The sequence below is a fragment of the Electrophorus electricus genome, chromosome 23 (genome assembly GCF_013358815.1).
Source record: "Electrophorus electricus isolate fEleEle1 chromosome 23, fEleEle1.pri, whole genome shotgun sequence".
Taxonomy (NCBI): Eukaryota; Metazoa; Chordata; class Actinopteri; order Gymnotiformes; family Gymnotidae; genus Electrophorus; species Electrophorus electricus.
In genome coordinates, this window is record NC_049557.1 from 10,724,653 (window position 1) to 10,742,152 (window position 17,500).

At 46.5% G+C, this 17,500-nt stretch overlaps 1 protein-coding gene across 3 annotated transcripts in view; it reads right to left on the reverse strand.

The window, feature by feature from the left end:
- Positions 1–17,500, reverse strand: part of prkcz (protein kinase C, zeta) — an 88,993-nt gene that overhangs the window by 47,888 nt on the left and 23,605 nt on the right. The window contains exon 1 of one of the 3 annotated variants that reach the window (XM_035521851.1): positions 11,660–11,745. The exons of the other annotated variants lie outside the window; for them this stretch is intronic. Coding sequence (XP_035377744.1) covers positions 11,660–11,690 — 31 coding nt within the window. The 5' untranslated portion in view covers positions 11,691–11,745. Of the gene's footprint in view, positions 1–11,659; positions 11,746–17,500 lie in introns of those variants that run through there. 3 annotated transcript variants of the gene reach the window in all.

A 17,500-nucleotide genomic window follows, 5' to 3' on the forward strand; every position in this document is an offset into this window, starting at 1 on the left:
TAGGGTTTAGTTAGGGTTAAGGTTAGGTTAGGTTTAGAGCTAGAGTTAGTTTATGGTTAGAGTTTAGGGTTGGGGATAGGGGTTTTGGTTAGGGTTTAGAGTTGAAGTTAGGTTAGGGTTTAGGTTAGGTTTACAGTTAGAGTTAGTTTAGGGTGAGGGTTGGGGTTTAGAGTTAAGGTTAGTTTAGGGTTTAGGGTTAGGGTTTAGAGTTATGGTTAAAATTAGTTTAGGATTAGGGTTGGGGTTTAGGGTTGGGATTAAGAGTTAAGGTTAGTTTAGGGTTTAGGGTTAGGGCTATGGTTAGAGTTAGTTTAGGGTTTAGTGTTGGGGTTGGGGTTTAGGGTTAGGGTTAGAGTTAGTTTAGTTTCACTGTGGTGCCAAAACCCACAGCAGATTATGGGATCTTAATGGCTTAACTGTTGAATGTCTAAATGGTGCTCAGAAAACAATGTGGGTTTTACAGATAAGTGCAGCTATTCTGAGGCCTCCTGAAGCAGGACGGCAGCACAGCATCCAGTCCTCGTGGGAGCACACCGCTCTTTTTTGTGCTAGCATGGCCGCTAGACTACAGCGATAGACCAGCGGTAGGGGCAGTTAATGGGAACTGACCAACCTGAGCTGAGGACAGACAGACCAACAAGTTAAACCGATTGTGAGCTGCAATGAGACGTCACCAAGGTTATGTCCTAATGAGTGTGTCTGTGCCTTAAGTTTTCCACAATAAATCTTCAATGTTCAGGGCTAACTGTGTTGAATTCCTTATTCTTAGTGTGTTTGACTCATCTTCAACCAAGAACAGGTCATATTAATTTATGTTAATTACTGTCTACTGCCCACCACGTCCCTACTCAGAGTTTCTACAATAATTTTTGACTTCTTATCAAGCATAATACTACCAACTAATAAGGTAATTATCGCTATCACTTTGAAAAAACACACAATTCCCACAGGAATGCAACAGTAATAGATTTATGATGTTTTTTAATGACAAGAAAATATCAAAATATCAAAGAAAAAATGAATAGTGTTTTTTTAGATCCTGTTAATCTGCAAACACATTATGACAGCTGCCCAGGTAGCTCACAAACATGTAGAATCCTTTTCCCCAATCTGTCTTGAACAACTTTCTCAGATAAATTCCTCCAAACCGTCCTTGTGTAAACTTGATCCAGTCCCACCTCGTTTACTTAAAGAATTACTGCCAAGTGGGACAGAATCTTTGTTGACTATAATTCACTCTTTTTGGGTCTGGATTACATTCCCAAATCATTCAAACTTGGAGTAGTTAAACTACTAAAAACCTCTCAAGCCTTAGGAGGTCTCCAATTAGTGGCCGATTTCCAACCTGTCCTTCATTTCCAGAGTACTAGAAAACTCCCACCCAGAGAGTTTCTCCGTGCCTCCATAGCCCTCGGCTTGCACATCAGGGATTTGGACCCATACGTTAATGAAGCTGCTTTGTGACAACCTGTGTTGTAAAAAGCACTTTAGAAATAAACTTGACCTTTTCCTTGACCTGACATTTGTGAGAAAGTTCATCCATAGTCCACTATGCTGCTTTCCAAACACAGGTTTGGTTGTGTAGTTTTAGAGCAGACTTTACCTGCAGACTTCAACAGTTCACATTTACCCAAAGGAAAGGAAAAGTGCATCTGGGAAAGTTACTGAATGAAGAACTTCAGTGTCAACAGTTTTATATAAAACACACGGTTATGAGCAGTGCGACCGAGATGACAGCTCTGGATGTAATGGGACATTAGCTAAGCAAAAAAACAACACCTCCTAGAACAGATATAAAGACTCAACACCTGGGCTGGTGTTGTGGTCACATGACAACACCATGGACCGTTATCATGACATCACACCTCAAAATAGCTCCTTCCTCCCTTTTGTCTGCAATACTCAGCTGTTTCTTTTTCTAAAAGCAGACGGCCTCACCCTGGCAAAGGTGCTGGAATCCATTAACCCACCTGTGAAGTTTCAGTACTGCTGCTGCTGTCTCATGAAATATTGGCTGACACTTCATTTAAAGGAATCCACTTAAAGCGCTACATAAAACACCTCATAACTTTCAGAATTCATGACCCTCCGGAAGTTATTAACACCTATGTGATGGAGATTGCCTGCACTCTGCAGGAGAGGACAGTGTGATGTAGACCGTCCCCCCTGTAGGAGAGGACAGTGTGATGTAGACCGTCCCCCCTGTAGGAGAGGACGGTGTGATGGAGACCGTCCCCCCTGTAGGAGAGGACGGTGTGATGGAGACCGTCCCCCCTGTAGGAGAGGACGGTGTGATGGAGACCGTCCCCCCTGTAGGAGAGGGTGGTGTGATGGAGACCGTCCCCCCTGTAGGGGAGGATGGTGTGATGGAGACTGTCCCCCCTGTAGGGGAGGATGGTGTGATGGAGACTGTCCCCCCTGTAGGAGAGGATGGTGTGATGGAGACTGTCCCCCCTGTAGGGGAGGATGGTGTAATGGAGACTGTCCCCCTGTAGGAGAGGATGGTGTGACGGAGACTGTCCCCCCTGTAGGAGAGGATGGTGTGATGGAGACTGTCCCCCCTGTAGGAGAGGATGGTGTGACGGAGACTGTCCCCCCTGTAGGAGAGGATGGTGTGACGGAGACTGTCCCCCCTGTAGGAGAGGATGGTGTGATGGAGACTGTCCCCCCTGTAGGAGAGGATGGTGTGATGTAGACTGTCCCCCCTGTAGGAGAGGATGGTGTGATGGACACTGTCCCCCCTGTAGGGGAGGATGGTGTGATGGAGACTGTCCCCCCTGTAGGGGAGGATGGTGTAATGGAGACTGTCCCCCCTGTAGGAGAGGACGGTGTAATGGACACTGTCCCCCCTGTAGGAGAGGATGGTGTGATGTAGACTGTCCCCCCTGCAGGAGAGGATGGTGTGATGGAGACTGTCCCCCCTGTAGGAGAGGATAGTGTGATGGAGACTGTCCCCCCTGTAGGAGAGGACGGTGTGATGGAGACCGTCCCCCCTGCAGGAGAGGACGGTGTGATGGAGACCGTTCCCCCTGCAGGAGAGGATGGTGTGATGGAGACCGTCCCCCCTGCAGGAGAGGATGGTGTGATGGAGACTGTCCCCCCTGCAGAAGACGGTGGTGTGATGGAGACTGTCCCCTCCTGACTGCCGTACCAAAGCACCGGCTCTTTGGTCCACAGAGCACCTGTTCACCACCTGCAATCCCTGGGTAGTGATGCCCTCTGTCTGTGCTGTGTCACTATTGCTCATAGTTCTGCAGGTTTCTACACCTATGGGACACAATGTCAGTACGAACTCTAGTAGGGGTGTGTGTGGGTGCGTGTAGTCACCAGGGGACCTGTCCAAATTCTAGTGTCACATTAGTGCGAGCACTAGTCCAAATTAACCAGCAGTTTCTTCCAAATCACGGTAGAGGATCAAAATGTTCTCTCTCCTGTATCTGTTTAGGAGTTCTTCTTCTTGAACACCTACATTTGTACCTGTACTTGTGGTATCCTGAGATTCTATCCAATCACCTTCCTTTTCATGTACTCCAACTACTGCAGTTGCAAAGTTTGCCATCATGTCCACTCCCAACAAACTAAATATATGCCTTTGAAAAGAAATCTGTCAGTTATCTAAACAGGTGTGTGTGTGTGTGTGCAGACGTTTGCTGACATGTTACACTGCAAATACTGTTAGAGAAACAATAATCCAGTCCACATTAGATTCTTTTCCAGGACACTCAGGTTCTGGGGGGATTTTTTGCAGAGTGGAGTAGTGTTCTATTCTGGATCACTAATGTAATATGCAAATGAAGACTAAATGTAGTACAACCATAAATCTGCATCAGTAAAATATTTATGAATGAGGAGACATGTTACTGCAGCGCTATTGGTTGTTAACATCACATCAAAATCTGGCGATGGGTTTTTGACTTTAGTGTTCAGTAGCAACAGGATCCCAGTAAGAGACTATAGCCACGCCTTCACCAGGCAGCAGACCAATGAGGCAAACAGAACCCAGGTTCTCTCTGTGAGGCTGTCTAGCCAAGGCCCGCCCCTGGCACCTGAAGCTCCGCCTTCAAAGCTGTGGTCTGTCAGTCTGAATCCCACATCCAAACAAACTAAAACACAATCAATGTCAGAATCTTTAATGGTCCCTACAAAAGAGGCAGAGAGACACACATTTGTGTGTGTGTGTGTGTGTGTGTGTATATACATGCATGACTGCACTTTTTGTGAGGGTTAGGGTCCAAAAACCTAAGCTAGACTTAGCTCTCTAACCCTGCCCCACTTCTCAAACACACAACGTCATACACAAACACAGAGCCATCACCATTCCCACAATCCTCTTTGGCTGATCCTGTAGAGGGCACACAAGGCGAAACTGGCACTGTTTCAATTTGCCACTGTTGCCATAGCAACTCAGTCTCTGGCAATTGCCAAACGCCAGCTGATCTGGTATAAATCTAGAGGTACAAACACACATGCATACACACACACAAACACGCGCATATGTACACACATGCACGCACGCACACACACTCACAGATGCACGTTTTATATATATATATATATATATATATATATATATATATATATATATATATATATATATATATATATATATATATATATATATATATACACATATATATATACACACACATATATATATATATATACACACACATATATATACATACACACACACATATATATACATACACACACACACACACACACAAGCATGCACAGATTCATGACAGCACTGTGTATTCTTGCAGACGTTACCAATTACTGTGCAAAAACTCTTATGAACATAAGTTCTACTGTTTGTCTACAAATACAACACACCCCCACAAGCCAATAGCATGAACCAACAGCACCAAGATAAGCCCTGTATCTCCAAACCCACACGTGTCCAGGGTATGTGTTCCTGGTGGAGACTCTCCTCTTGGCCTCTCAAAGAGGCAGTTTGGTGTCTAACCTGTCCACCTGTAGGTCCACAGACGTTCTGTGCTCCGTACGCTAACAGCCAACACAGGGACAAGGTTCCTGGGCTCCGTATGTCAACAGAGGGTTAGGGTTTCCGGTGAGTTCTCACTGAGCAGACTCATCCATCCCATCCACACACAAAACCAAGGCTGTCTGAACCCTGGGGTCAAGCAGGTATGTGACCCACCACTTTTAAATTAATGTGAAGCTGGTTTTATTTGGAAAATAAAATAAAATTCCATTTTCCTTAATAATTCTCCTTGGAGCACTGACCTATAACAAACAGTCAGAGTCAGTGGCAGAACCAATCAAAATCTACCTCCACTATCTACCAATCACTATCTACCTCCACTATCTACCAATCACTATCTACCTCCACTATCTACCAATCACTATCTACCTCCACTATCTACCAATCACTATCTACCTCCAAATAGTGAAATCAGTGTAGCTGGATGATGAGTGACTGCCGTAAACGTTTTTAATAATAGCTAACTGCCCAAGCACAGAATCCAGGCTCACGGACACACTGCCCAAACACACTTGGTCACTGCTTGTATATCACATTAACTTGTATGCACTAAACCAAGTTTAGCTTGTCAGTGAGCATAAACAATGAGCCAGACAGTTCTGTCAGTCCAAGTGGGAAAGAATGAAGGGCGATAAACCATCCTCCCCAGTGATCAGGAAGGTGTGGTAGCTGGCTCTAGCAGCTACGCTCAGGCTAGGATGGCATTATCGTACATGTGCTAAACGTATGTTTTAGGTGTCCACAGCTACAGATATTGAAGATGCTTTGTCAGTCAGTGAGAGATGACCAGCCTGCTGTAGTGATCTGGATAAGTACACCTGTTCTACTGGGGCTGAATTTAGAGTTTTATACAGCAATTGTATAAATTCCATATTAAACATTATTATTGTATCAAACTTTGCTAGGTATACTAGATATATTTTCTTTTCAGAGCAAGATATATGATCTTTTATTCTGAAATGCTGGACAGAAAGCGAGTGTAACTGTATATTAGTTTAACAATGAGCGGTGGTGCTGGGAAAGATTTTGCACACAAAACATAAGCTGACAAGCTCTGAAACGAAAAGGGAAGTAATGAATTAAAAGTGCTGACTACATTCCCAAACTCTTCCTGCAGGAGCACCAGCAGCTAGCACCGCCATCAACAGCGTCCTCTATAAACTGGAAATAATTTTGATGTGAACAAACTTGCCTGTAATAAATTCCTTCTGCTGTTCGATTGATCCATGTTTTGAGAATGGATAAGGAAGAGGTTTCAAATCAAGAATTAGAGTTTAAAAATTAATTTTGTGCAATCACCACAATCACCAGGAATTTACACTTAAATGCACATCCACTGTGTTTCAGAAACACCAATCTCAACCCACTGCTGTTGGACGTGTGGTAATAAACCTCCAGGTCTGTGTGTGTGTGTCTGTCCAGACTATTAAAAATAGAGTCAAACGAGCCCTTTAATGGTCTTGTCTACTAGCGCTCTTTCTGAACCTGTTAACATCTCAACAGAGAGAACACTGCTTAGTTTCCATAAATACTATTTTTATTTCTCATTTGATCACAGAGGGAGAGAGAGAGAGAGAGAGAGAGAGCGCGACAGACAGAGAGAGAGAGAGAGAGAGAGAGAGAGAGAGAGAGAGAGAGAGAGAGAGGTTGTTTGGTTCCCTCTTCTCTAGAAATGGTCTCCATGTGGTTGATCATTTCTGGTGTGTGAACATTTCTTTGTGCTTTCAGCAGAGAACAAGAGTCTCTCTCTCCCCCTCTCTCTCTCTCGCTCACACACACACAAACACACACACACACACACAATTTCTGTCACCACCTCCAATATTCATAAACACCTTTAATATACACAATCTTATTGGTTTCTGAAGCCTCTGTAGAAGATGCACTTGGAGTGAGTGTGTGTGTGTGTGTCTAAAGTTAGCTCCCTGCACTCCTGGGAGTGTCAAAGTGCTGCCAGTGTCCTGGTTCTACTCTGCATTCCCGCGGACCTGCCCAGAGCACCTGAGAGTTCTGCCTGAAGCAGGACAGAGATGTGAGCAGGTCAGCATGTAGGACAGTAAACGGGACGCGAGCGAGGGTGTGCAGGACAGTGAACATGACTGCATGTGGGACGATGTGCCAGATGGTGAGCGGCGTACTGGGACTATTTTATGCGCTCCTCTTTCCCAGGTATCTCTCCACCCTACAGCACATTCCCATGACAACGCCTGGCGGTCCAGAAGGTGCAGTGTGAAATCTCCATTGGATGGAATATTAGTGTTAAAATGGGCTCAGAGAATCAAACCACATCAGTGGACTTTATCTTTCATGAATGCAGCAGTGAACTGGGTTATGAGTATCTCACACCCCAGTTTTTATTCAACTACATTTATTCACAATTTACAACATTCCAGGCAAAGCCCAGGCTAACAGTCTGGGAGAACTGGGAGTCTTACATCAGCTCAGGTGAATCAAGTCTGTTCCACACCAACGCGCATGTTTGAGGTCTGTGACACACCCACGCGTGTGTTTTAGGTCTGTTCCACACCAGCATGTGTGTTTGAGGTCTGTTCCACACCCACGCGTGTGTTTGAGGTCTGTTCCACACCCACGCGTGTGTTTGAGGTCTGTTCCACACCCACGCGTGTGTTTGAGGTCTGTTCCACACCCACGCGTGTGTTTGAGGTCTGTTCCAAACCCACGCGTGTGTTTGAGGTCTGTTCCAAACCCACGCGTGTGTTTGAGGTCTGTTCCAAACCCACGCGTGTGTTTGAGGTCTGTTCCACACCAACATGTGTGTTTTCATGTTTTGCCCATTCAGTCGTTTTCCACAACGGAAAACACAGATTCAAACTCACTCTCCAAAGTGTATAAAGTGAAACACCCAACTGCAGGATGTAAACAAAGAACCATGGTGGAAATAACGCAGGGGGATCATAGGTCAGAAACTCACGCACACTCACCGTTCACTGCTTCTACTCTGTGTTTTATCGCGGACGGGAACTTCTGGAACATGGAGTGAAAACACTAGTGTCGCACAAAACACAAACGGCCATTCCCAGTTTACGGGTGTTGGTGTGGCCAGGACTGAGACTGAGGAATGGGAACTCCTTACACACATCATTCCCCCCAGATGGGTCGTCACTGGGTTGTATTAGAGAGGGCAGTATCCCGGACCAGAACTACGACCAGAACCGGATCAAACAGAAAAAAGCACCAGTACATGAAAAGGAAACTCTTTTTTTTTAACAGCTTTGCAGAGGACCAGAAATAATGCAGTCACACACAAGAGAACCAACACACACACACACACACACACACACACACACACACACACACACACACACACACACACACGAGAACCAATATGCATGCACGCGTGCACACACACACACGCGCGCACGTGCATGCGCACATACAAACACACACACACACGCGCGAACCAACACGCGTGCACACACAAGCGTGAACCCACACGCGCACACACACGCGAACCCACACGCACCCCCCCACACACACACACACACGTGAACCCCCCACACACACACACGTGAACACACACACACGAACCCACACACACACACACACACACACACGAACGAGAACCCCCCCACACACACACAAGCAAACCAACACGCACGTGCACACACGCAAATCAACACATACACACACGTCAACACACGCACGAGAACCAAAACGCGCATACACACGCAAGAGAAACAGCATTTACGGCATTTATTTGACACTTATCAAAGCAACTTACAATTCTGACTGAACACAACTTGAGTAATTGAGGGTTAAGGGTCTTGCTCAGGGGCCCAACAGTGGAAACCTGACCGTGGTGGGACTTGAACCAACAACCTTCTGATTACAAGTCCAGTACCTTCACCACCCTCACAAGAGCACACGCACACACACACGCACACACACACATTCTCGCAAGAGAACCATCACACACACACACACACACACACAATAGAAACATCAACAAAGACCAAAATAACACAAAGACCAGCACTACACCCTCAAAATAACACACAGACCAGCACTACACCCTCAAAATAACACACAGACCACAAGCTGTTACACACTGAGAGACCAAACAGAACAGCGTTGCAAACTATTACAGTGCCCATAACCCTCAGAAAAGAAAAGCACGCTCAAAAACCAGACACACAGAGCTACTGCACCTGCCAACGTACAAGCCAAGCCTACACCCCTACAGGTCTGCACCCCTAAAATAACACTCCAGACCAGCAGCCAGCTCACTAACGGAAAACTCTACCACACCTCCAGAGTCCTGTAAAGCAGCAGGGAAAGTATCCATGTTGCAGACTAGACGTAGGCCCGGAGACTCGGAGCTGGACCCGGGGACGGCCACGCCAGGGCAGGGCCAGGGCAAGGGCCTCTGACATCACTTCCTGCCATTGTTGGCAGTGCAGCAGGAATGTGAGTGCGGGTCATTTCCTTTGTTGTGTGCCAGCATTCAACACTTGGCAAACTGGACTGGAGCTTAGAAACCATGTTGAGTAGAATGGACTCCTACAGTAGACAGAGTGAACACACGCAGAGTGAACACACGCAGAGTGAGACTGGGCTGTTCAACACGGCGAGCTTTTAATGTGCTGAAACCCTTACGTCGACCATAAAGACCACGCGTGCACTTGCGCTAGTGCGCACCCTCAGGGTGTGGAGGACTAATTACAGCGGGAGTCTTCGGTGGAGTTCCAGAAGCCTCCATCAGCCGCTGTGGGCACTGAGACATTTGTTTCATAATTTAACAGAAAATTAATTTATCACTCTCATAATGGGCAAGAACAAGCACAGGCGCATTAGCCAAAACGGCGCAGGCGTGCCTGTCCCGCAGTCCTGTAGTCAGGACATCCCCTTTTCAAGAGAAGGGAGGAGACCGATTTATCCTCAGATCTGCACAAGCCCACATGCAGCTGCTCTTCCGACGTGCGAGTCCCAAAGTCTCCAGGTTTGCCATAAATAAAACCGCAATGTGAACTGGGATCGGGGTTTACAATGAGCAGAGCGCATTATGAGCTGAAAATGAGCTGTAGGGAGCCCGCCCTTGGGAGCTGGGTGGCTTGGTTTGCTTTGTGGAGCATTTACAGGGTTTCAGTTCATCTGTTGTGTTCACACATGTGAAAGAAACCGTGTCTGAGTCCAGGTGAAATCCTGAGCTGGCCCTGGTTCCACCATTTCACTGCGTGTTGTACTGTGTATGACTATGTATGTGACAAATAAACCAAACTTGAAACAAACTTGGTTCCTCCAGCCCATCACACCTTCTCCTCACACCTGGAACACGAGAAGAATTCCAGAGTACCGCTTTGAGAGGAACTTGATGCGTTTCGCTTTTTAACATTTATATCCATTTGTCTCCTCTCGGTCTCCCTCACACTGACCCTGACACCAAACGTTGCAAAACCTCAAAAAGGCCTTTTTACACAGAAAATAACTCTTCATTACTCCCAGGCCTGTGTGTATGTGTGAGTGTGTGTGTGAGAGTGTGTGCTCATGCAGTGGCAGTCTGCTGTGAATCGTGATTAGGGAATGACTGAAACTGTTGAGGATGGAAAGTAAAATAACCTCACTTAGAGACTTCAGACATTTTGCTTATGAGGACAAACTAGTCCCCTGGGAGGGGCGTACTACAGGAGCGTTCCCTGCAAAGTTAGGTCACCCAGCCCATGCTTCACCAGAGAGGAGGGGTGCATGCGAAAAGCTACCCAGAAAACAGGAAACAGGACGCCATCATAACCAATGTTCTCTGATTCTGCCCATCCAAATACATGCTCAGGAGTGCCTGATGTGTCCCTCCCACACACACACACTCACACACACACACTCACACACACACTCGCCCCAGCTGTCACAGATGTGTGTGTCAGGTCCAGTTTGGTGCTGTTACAGCTCTATGTAGCTTCAGCATTCAGTAGTTGTGAAAGGTGAGTAGTTTCAGTAGTCTATCAACCCCACACAGTGAGGGGTGAGTAGTTCAGTAGTGATCTACTAACCACAGACAGTGAGGGGTGAGCAGTTTCAGTAGTTTACTAACCCCAGAGACACCAGAGGAGGTGTAACTGAGCAGTGCTGTGCAGCCCTGTGGAGATTCAGAAGCCAAGATCAGCTCTCAGTACTCAGCACTCAGTACTGTTAGAGATGTTTAGTTCCACAAAGGACACAGACACAGGTGAGATACTCCTTTGTATCTGACTACGGATCACACACAGTTCAGATCAGTGAAAACAACCAATATGAAACTAATCAACTATGCTACAGTACACACACACCTACACATCACACACGCACACAGCTGCTTAATGCATGCACCGAGCCCCCTGTGGGATGCAGATAAATGACAGCTCACTCTCTGAACATCTCCTAAAGAATCAGGACAGTCACCAAAATAGCACAGAGAGACGCACAGCGCAACGCTACGCAACACTACACAACTCTACACAACGCTGCACAACACAGCAATCTCCATCACATGCTACACAACACAGTAGCCTTAGCAAGTCAGCACTAACCGTCACTAGGTGCGAACATGTCATCCTCTGTGGCTCTCTCCTGTGTGTGTGTGTGTGTGTGTGTGTGTGTGTGTGTGTGTGTGTGTGTGTGTGTGTGTGTGTGTGTGTGTGTGTGTGTGTGTAGCGTTACCTTTCACACGCAGGTAGATCAGCAGTAACATGCCTGTCTGTGCTGGTGGTCTGAGGCTTTTGCATTACTGTCTCCCTGCCATCATCTACCGGCGAGGGTTACCGCACTCACACTCGGCTACTCCAGCTCTGCACACACACACTCCGTATATGGAGAGCAGGAAGCGCTCTCACCCCTTTGAGCATGCTCTGTTCAGACCTACTGGTTGTTAAGGGGATTTTTTTTTCTTCTAGTTGCTATGTTTTCTCTCTCTCTCTGTCTCTGTCTGACACCTTTCTCTGTTTTCTCTCTCTCTCTCTCCCTCTCTCTCTCCTTCTATCCCCCTCTCTCTCTCTCTGTCTGTCTCGTCCTGGCAGATGTAATTTCAAATGTGATTCATTAGAATGAGAAGAAACATCTACTTCACCAAAACAACTGTTTATTTGAATATTTGTTTAGCTACCGTTGATAATACAACACAAACATAAATAACAATGAATAATAAAAAGTGAGTAAATATACATTTAGTAATACCAAGTGTAAGTGTAGTCATTATTAATCTGTGAAATAATATGTGAAAGGAAATAATCAGTAAAAAAGATTGGAACTAGCACATAAGATTAGAGTTAATCATCACTCATTCAACATATGAAATGTTAAGAAATACATTAGGCTGCTCTAGAAATAAACTAATTCAGTTACGCTGCTCTCCTCTTATGGTCATTACAGGTAAACTGTCCTGTTAAGTCTATGGTGTATAAGACTGGCCCTAGCAAGAGCCTCATTTGTTCATTTTCTGATGTTTTGGTGGATGTGAGGATCATGTCAGTAGTTTGGACATAAGTGAAGAGTGAAGTGATTCTCTGTTTCTACTGCTATGGTCAGGCAGAGGTTATGAATCCTGGTCTCCCTCCACTGGTAGTGGTTACGGCTCATGGCCGAGTGCATGTAGTAACAAAAACTGTCCACAAGAGGGCAGCGCCAGCTCTATTTACTGGGCTGCAATGGGTGACCTGCTTTTGCTGTGCTGTGGAACCGCTGGTGCTATAATTAGAAATCTGCAGCACAAATCCCCCACACCTCCCACAACCCCCACACCTCCCACAACCCCCCACATCATTCTTGAACAGCAAGTTTCGAGAGTGGTTTCTAGTTTACCATTTACATTCCTTATGATAAAGAAACAGAATAAAATTTTTAAAAAAGAGCCTTACTACTAATGGCATGTGAGATTAAAACAAGCGCAGGAGTGAAGGGAGCGAAGGAGCTGACATGGGTGGTGCTGATGTGGGTGGAGCTCTCAGCAAATACAGGCCCTGCCTGGGTGGATGGCAGAACGTCACATCTACACTCACTACCACTCTGCATCACTAGAAAAAAGGTGTGGACTGACTGACAAACAAACCCACCAGCAGACACTAGTCACCTGACAGGTGCAGACACTAGTCACATGACAGATTCACAGGCCTGAATCAGAAACAGACATGTCTGCCATTCATTTTTACAGCTGATGTGTCCTCTACTCCCCCTCTGGTATATTTCCTTCTGGAGGTTACATCCGCCCTCGCTGTTCCTGTGCTCAGGAGTGTGTGTGTGTGTGTGTGTGTGTGTGTGTGTGTTTGTGTGTGTGTGTATCCCACATACCTCGGCAGTGACACAGCACCACTCTCCAGGCAGGGAGGAGACTTCAGTGCCTGGCCTCCCACATACTGCTCTGGAATGTTCCTTAATCAGTAACCTTTGACCTGCCCTCCCACTCAGACTGACTTCAGTATATATCATCACCTGCTGGCATGCAGAAACTTCTTTAAACTTTCCAGTGTCCTTAAAACTTTCCGGTGTCTTTGAAACTTTCCAGTGTTCTTTTATCTGGACAGTGGATATGGAAGCAATTGAAACAGGACAGTGACTATAGTGTCCTGCACTGAACACACTGTTGGACTTTAAGATGTAAATAGGATTTGCCTCTTTTAAAAGCCAATAACACTCATCTATACTACAGTGTGTCATAACCAGTACACAAGCATGTGCACAACCACACACACACACAAACACATAGACATAGACATACACATACACATACACTCAAGGAAATGGGCCAGTGGTTGAACTGGATGAAATGAGATCATTTTCATAGTGTTCCTGTAACACTAGTTAACTTGCTAAGCATCACACACAGTCTCTTCTGTTCTTTTACCTAACTGACAGATCATGATATCTTCCACTCGTCTGAGCAAACCAGTAACTCCAGTAACTATTGAGAACAGGACATGGCACTTCACTTCACCTTCATCTCCACTATACTGCACAGTTACTGCTGAGCTAATACATACTCTCCAGGGTCATAGGGTGCATCATCCTAACTAGATTGTATGTGTGTGTGTGTGTGCGCGTGCGCGTGCATGTGTGTGCGGTGTGTATTTGTGAGCATGTGCACGTGTGTGTGTGTGCAGTGCGTATTTGTGTGGATGTGTGTGGTGCGTGTTTGTGCGTGTGCGTGTGTGTGCGCGTGTGTGTGTGTGTGCACGCGCATGTGCATGCGTGCATGTGTGGACGTGTGTATGTACGTGTGTGGGGATTAGTGGTCTCTGTTCATGTATGTGTGGTGCGTGTGTGTGTGTGTGTGTGTGTGCGGTGTGTATGTACGTGTGTGGGGACTAGTGGTCTCTGTTCATTAAAGTCCAGGAGATACAAGCACCTCTGTGAGCAACTTGTAATCATTTCATGATTTTAAAGTTCAACAGCACAGTTGAGAGTGTATTTGAGTGTACTGGAGTGTATTTGAGTGCATCAGAGCCCCCTGTGGTGTCCTGAAAGCTTCCGCCCTAACCAGCATGTAATCTGCTCAGCCGTGGCAGAAACGCCAGGCACAGACTGCTGGGTGGGTGGGCAGAGCACAGCCCAGAGTAAAAGCAGGAGACAGGCCGCCAGAAGGTGAGTGACAGCTCAGGTGCCCAATCACACCTGAAGAGTGCATTTAAAACATGCACTCTAAAATCTGCACATGGTAAATGTTTCCACAGACACAGTAAGTTCCTTCATTGGGGTGGAGTGTCTTGCCTGAACTGTATGTGGTGAGGCTGTTTCCCTGCATGTAGCAGTCCTTCTCGGTCTGTCTGCGGGACTGGGGTATCAGCTGAGCAGGACTGACAGACAGGTCTGCGGCACTGGGGTATCAGCTGAGCAGGACTGACAGACAGGTCTGCGGGACTGGGGTGTCAGCTGAGCAGGACTGCCAGACAGGTCTGTGGGACTTGGGTGTCAGCTGAGCAGGACTGCCAGACAGGTCTGCGGGACTGGGGTGTCAGCTGACCAGGACTGCCAGACAGGTCTGCGGGACTGGGGTGTCAGCTGAGCAGGACTGACAGACAGGTCTGCGGGACTGGGGTATCAGCTGAGCAGGACTGACACAGGTCTGCGGGACTGGGGTGTCAGCTGAGCAGGACTGACAGACAGGTCTGCGGGACTGGGGTGTCAGCTGAGCAAAAAAGCTGAGCAAAAAAAAGAAAGTTGCCTGACTAGTGGGTTGAGCGTGTCCCCGCGAGAGTACAGAAACGTTCCATCATTTTAAGCCTCTACAAGTACAGGAAAGACCTGAAGAGGAAAAAGAAAACACTATAAAACACTCCTGCACTTACTTCCAGCACCTGAAGAGGCCACACATAGTTAAGTCACATGGAATCTCAGAGTCCCAGAATCCCTTTTTCATGGGTCTATGTCACTCGACTGGAATTCCACCCTGGAAGATCCAGCCTTGAGCTGGAGGTAGTCTGGGTAGCTGCACTCAACCACCCTCCACCAGATCCATTAACGCACTCATTCCTGGAAAGTTCCTGCAGAGACGCTCAGAGAAGCTTTTAAATGGAGGCAATTGTGCACGAATTTGACACCAACGCTCTACCTCCAGGGTTAGCCGTAAAGTTGCACGATGCAGACACACAGATGGTCTCTGAGAAACACATATAACGAGAGAAAAACAGGCACACAGAATGAGAGAGAGTGAGAGAGGCAGACAGACATGCAGACAGACAGGAAGACAGATGTCACTTCTCTGCACAGGAGGTGGGAGGGTCTTAAAAAACTCCCCTCACCTGCAGAACCACAGCAAGGGGGGCGCTAACAGCTAATTCATAGCGCCATCCCATAATAAGCTGCTCCAAGTGTGAAACTGGCAGATGCCTGCTGGTCTCCCATGGTTACAGGCCAGAGACAGTCTGTGACAGGCATCAAACCCCAGAAGCACTAACACACAGAGAGACTGGGAGGGAGAGTCACCGCGTCTACGGCGACGGTCTCTACGGCTACAGGTTGTGATACGAGAAAGTCCTTTTTACTCAGGACTCAAAAATAGCGATGATGATTATTTATGGTTATGGAAGTGGTTCACAGGGTTTGATGAATGTGTATCATAGAACAAACAAGTTTTAAACTTAATACTGCTGATTTCAAACACTAACAGGGAAAAAAAACCACACAAATACTGTTAATAGGTGCACATGCACATGCACACGCACACACACACACACACACACAGCTACACACAGCAGACGTCTATCTGATTACTGAGGGTCAGATTGAAGATTAATTTTATTCTAGTAGCACTTTCACTCAGACAGACTGATTATTCTGATTAAGGACATGTGAACCTTAGCTACACGGGGCAATAGAACAGGAAATGACATCAGTGTACACTATCTGGACCCATTAGCCATTACATCACTTCCTGTTTGGCTAAGCACAGTGCCAGACTGAAATTATCCCATCATGGCATAGCCGGCATCGCCATGGGGGATGAGACTGTCATGGTAACACCATGGCAACAATGAATCATTCTAAAACTGGAGAGAGGGTCCACTGTGTATGTGGTGGTGGGGGGGGGGGGTGTTTATGTTGGGGGGGTAAGTGAGAGCGACAGAGACAAAGTAACACTGTCACATCATAGAACACCATTTTTCATGCAGAATAACTAACGATTCTCTCTCTCACACACACACACACACACACACACACAGATCACACCAGGTAAATCATTAAATTACATGAAAAATAATAATTACATCACTGAATTATCTCCAATGTCTTTTCTTATCAGGTGAAACAAACCCACTACGACGTTATAACCAGTGTGACCTCTCGCCCTGAGGGGGTCGTTAGCTGTGCTTCAGCAGGAACAGGGAGGGACGTCACAGACCAGTTAGTCCAGTGCTCGTTCCCCACTGCTCTAGCCCCGCCCCTCACGTATGCCCCTCCTCCACCTCACAGTGGCTGACCAATGGGATTGCTTCCCATTTTTTCCACGTGTCTGATGCTCTTATCCAGAAAGACGTAGATGTTTATCAGCCAAAAAGCTGCACTGTCACTTTAAGAGAAGTAAGGGTGGAGCACGCATGTGTGTGATGTGTGTGTGTGGTGTGGAAGGGTGAGTGTGTGGTGTGGAAGGGTGAATGTGGGGATATAAAAGAGGGAGTGTGTGGTGCGTCTCCTTTGCTCTCTGTGCTGTGAGTACCCTCACTTATAAACCACACAGTCAGTTGGGGTATAGAGAAGGGGGAACACACACACACACACACACACACACACACACACACACAATCAGCTACTGATAAGTAAAATATCAAATGGTTCTAACTGGTGCCGAGTACTTATCCAAAGCAGGAAATATTTGTCATTCCAAATTCACATTATGAGCCCTGATAATTCAGTACATAAGAACACCTAATGTTTCTGGAGGAAGAGCTCAGCTCAGTTTCAGTGCAGATGTGTCATCTACACGGTCCCATGTTAAACTCACACATTACTGGGTATTACTGGCTTTTCTCTGAAAGCCTCTGTTACTGGGCAGAATAAAACATGCACACAATT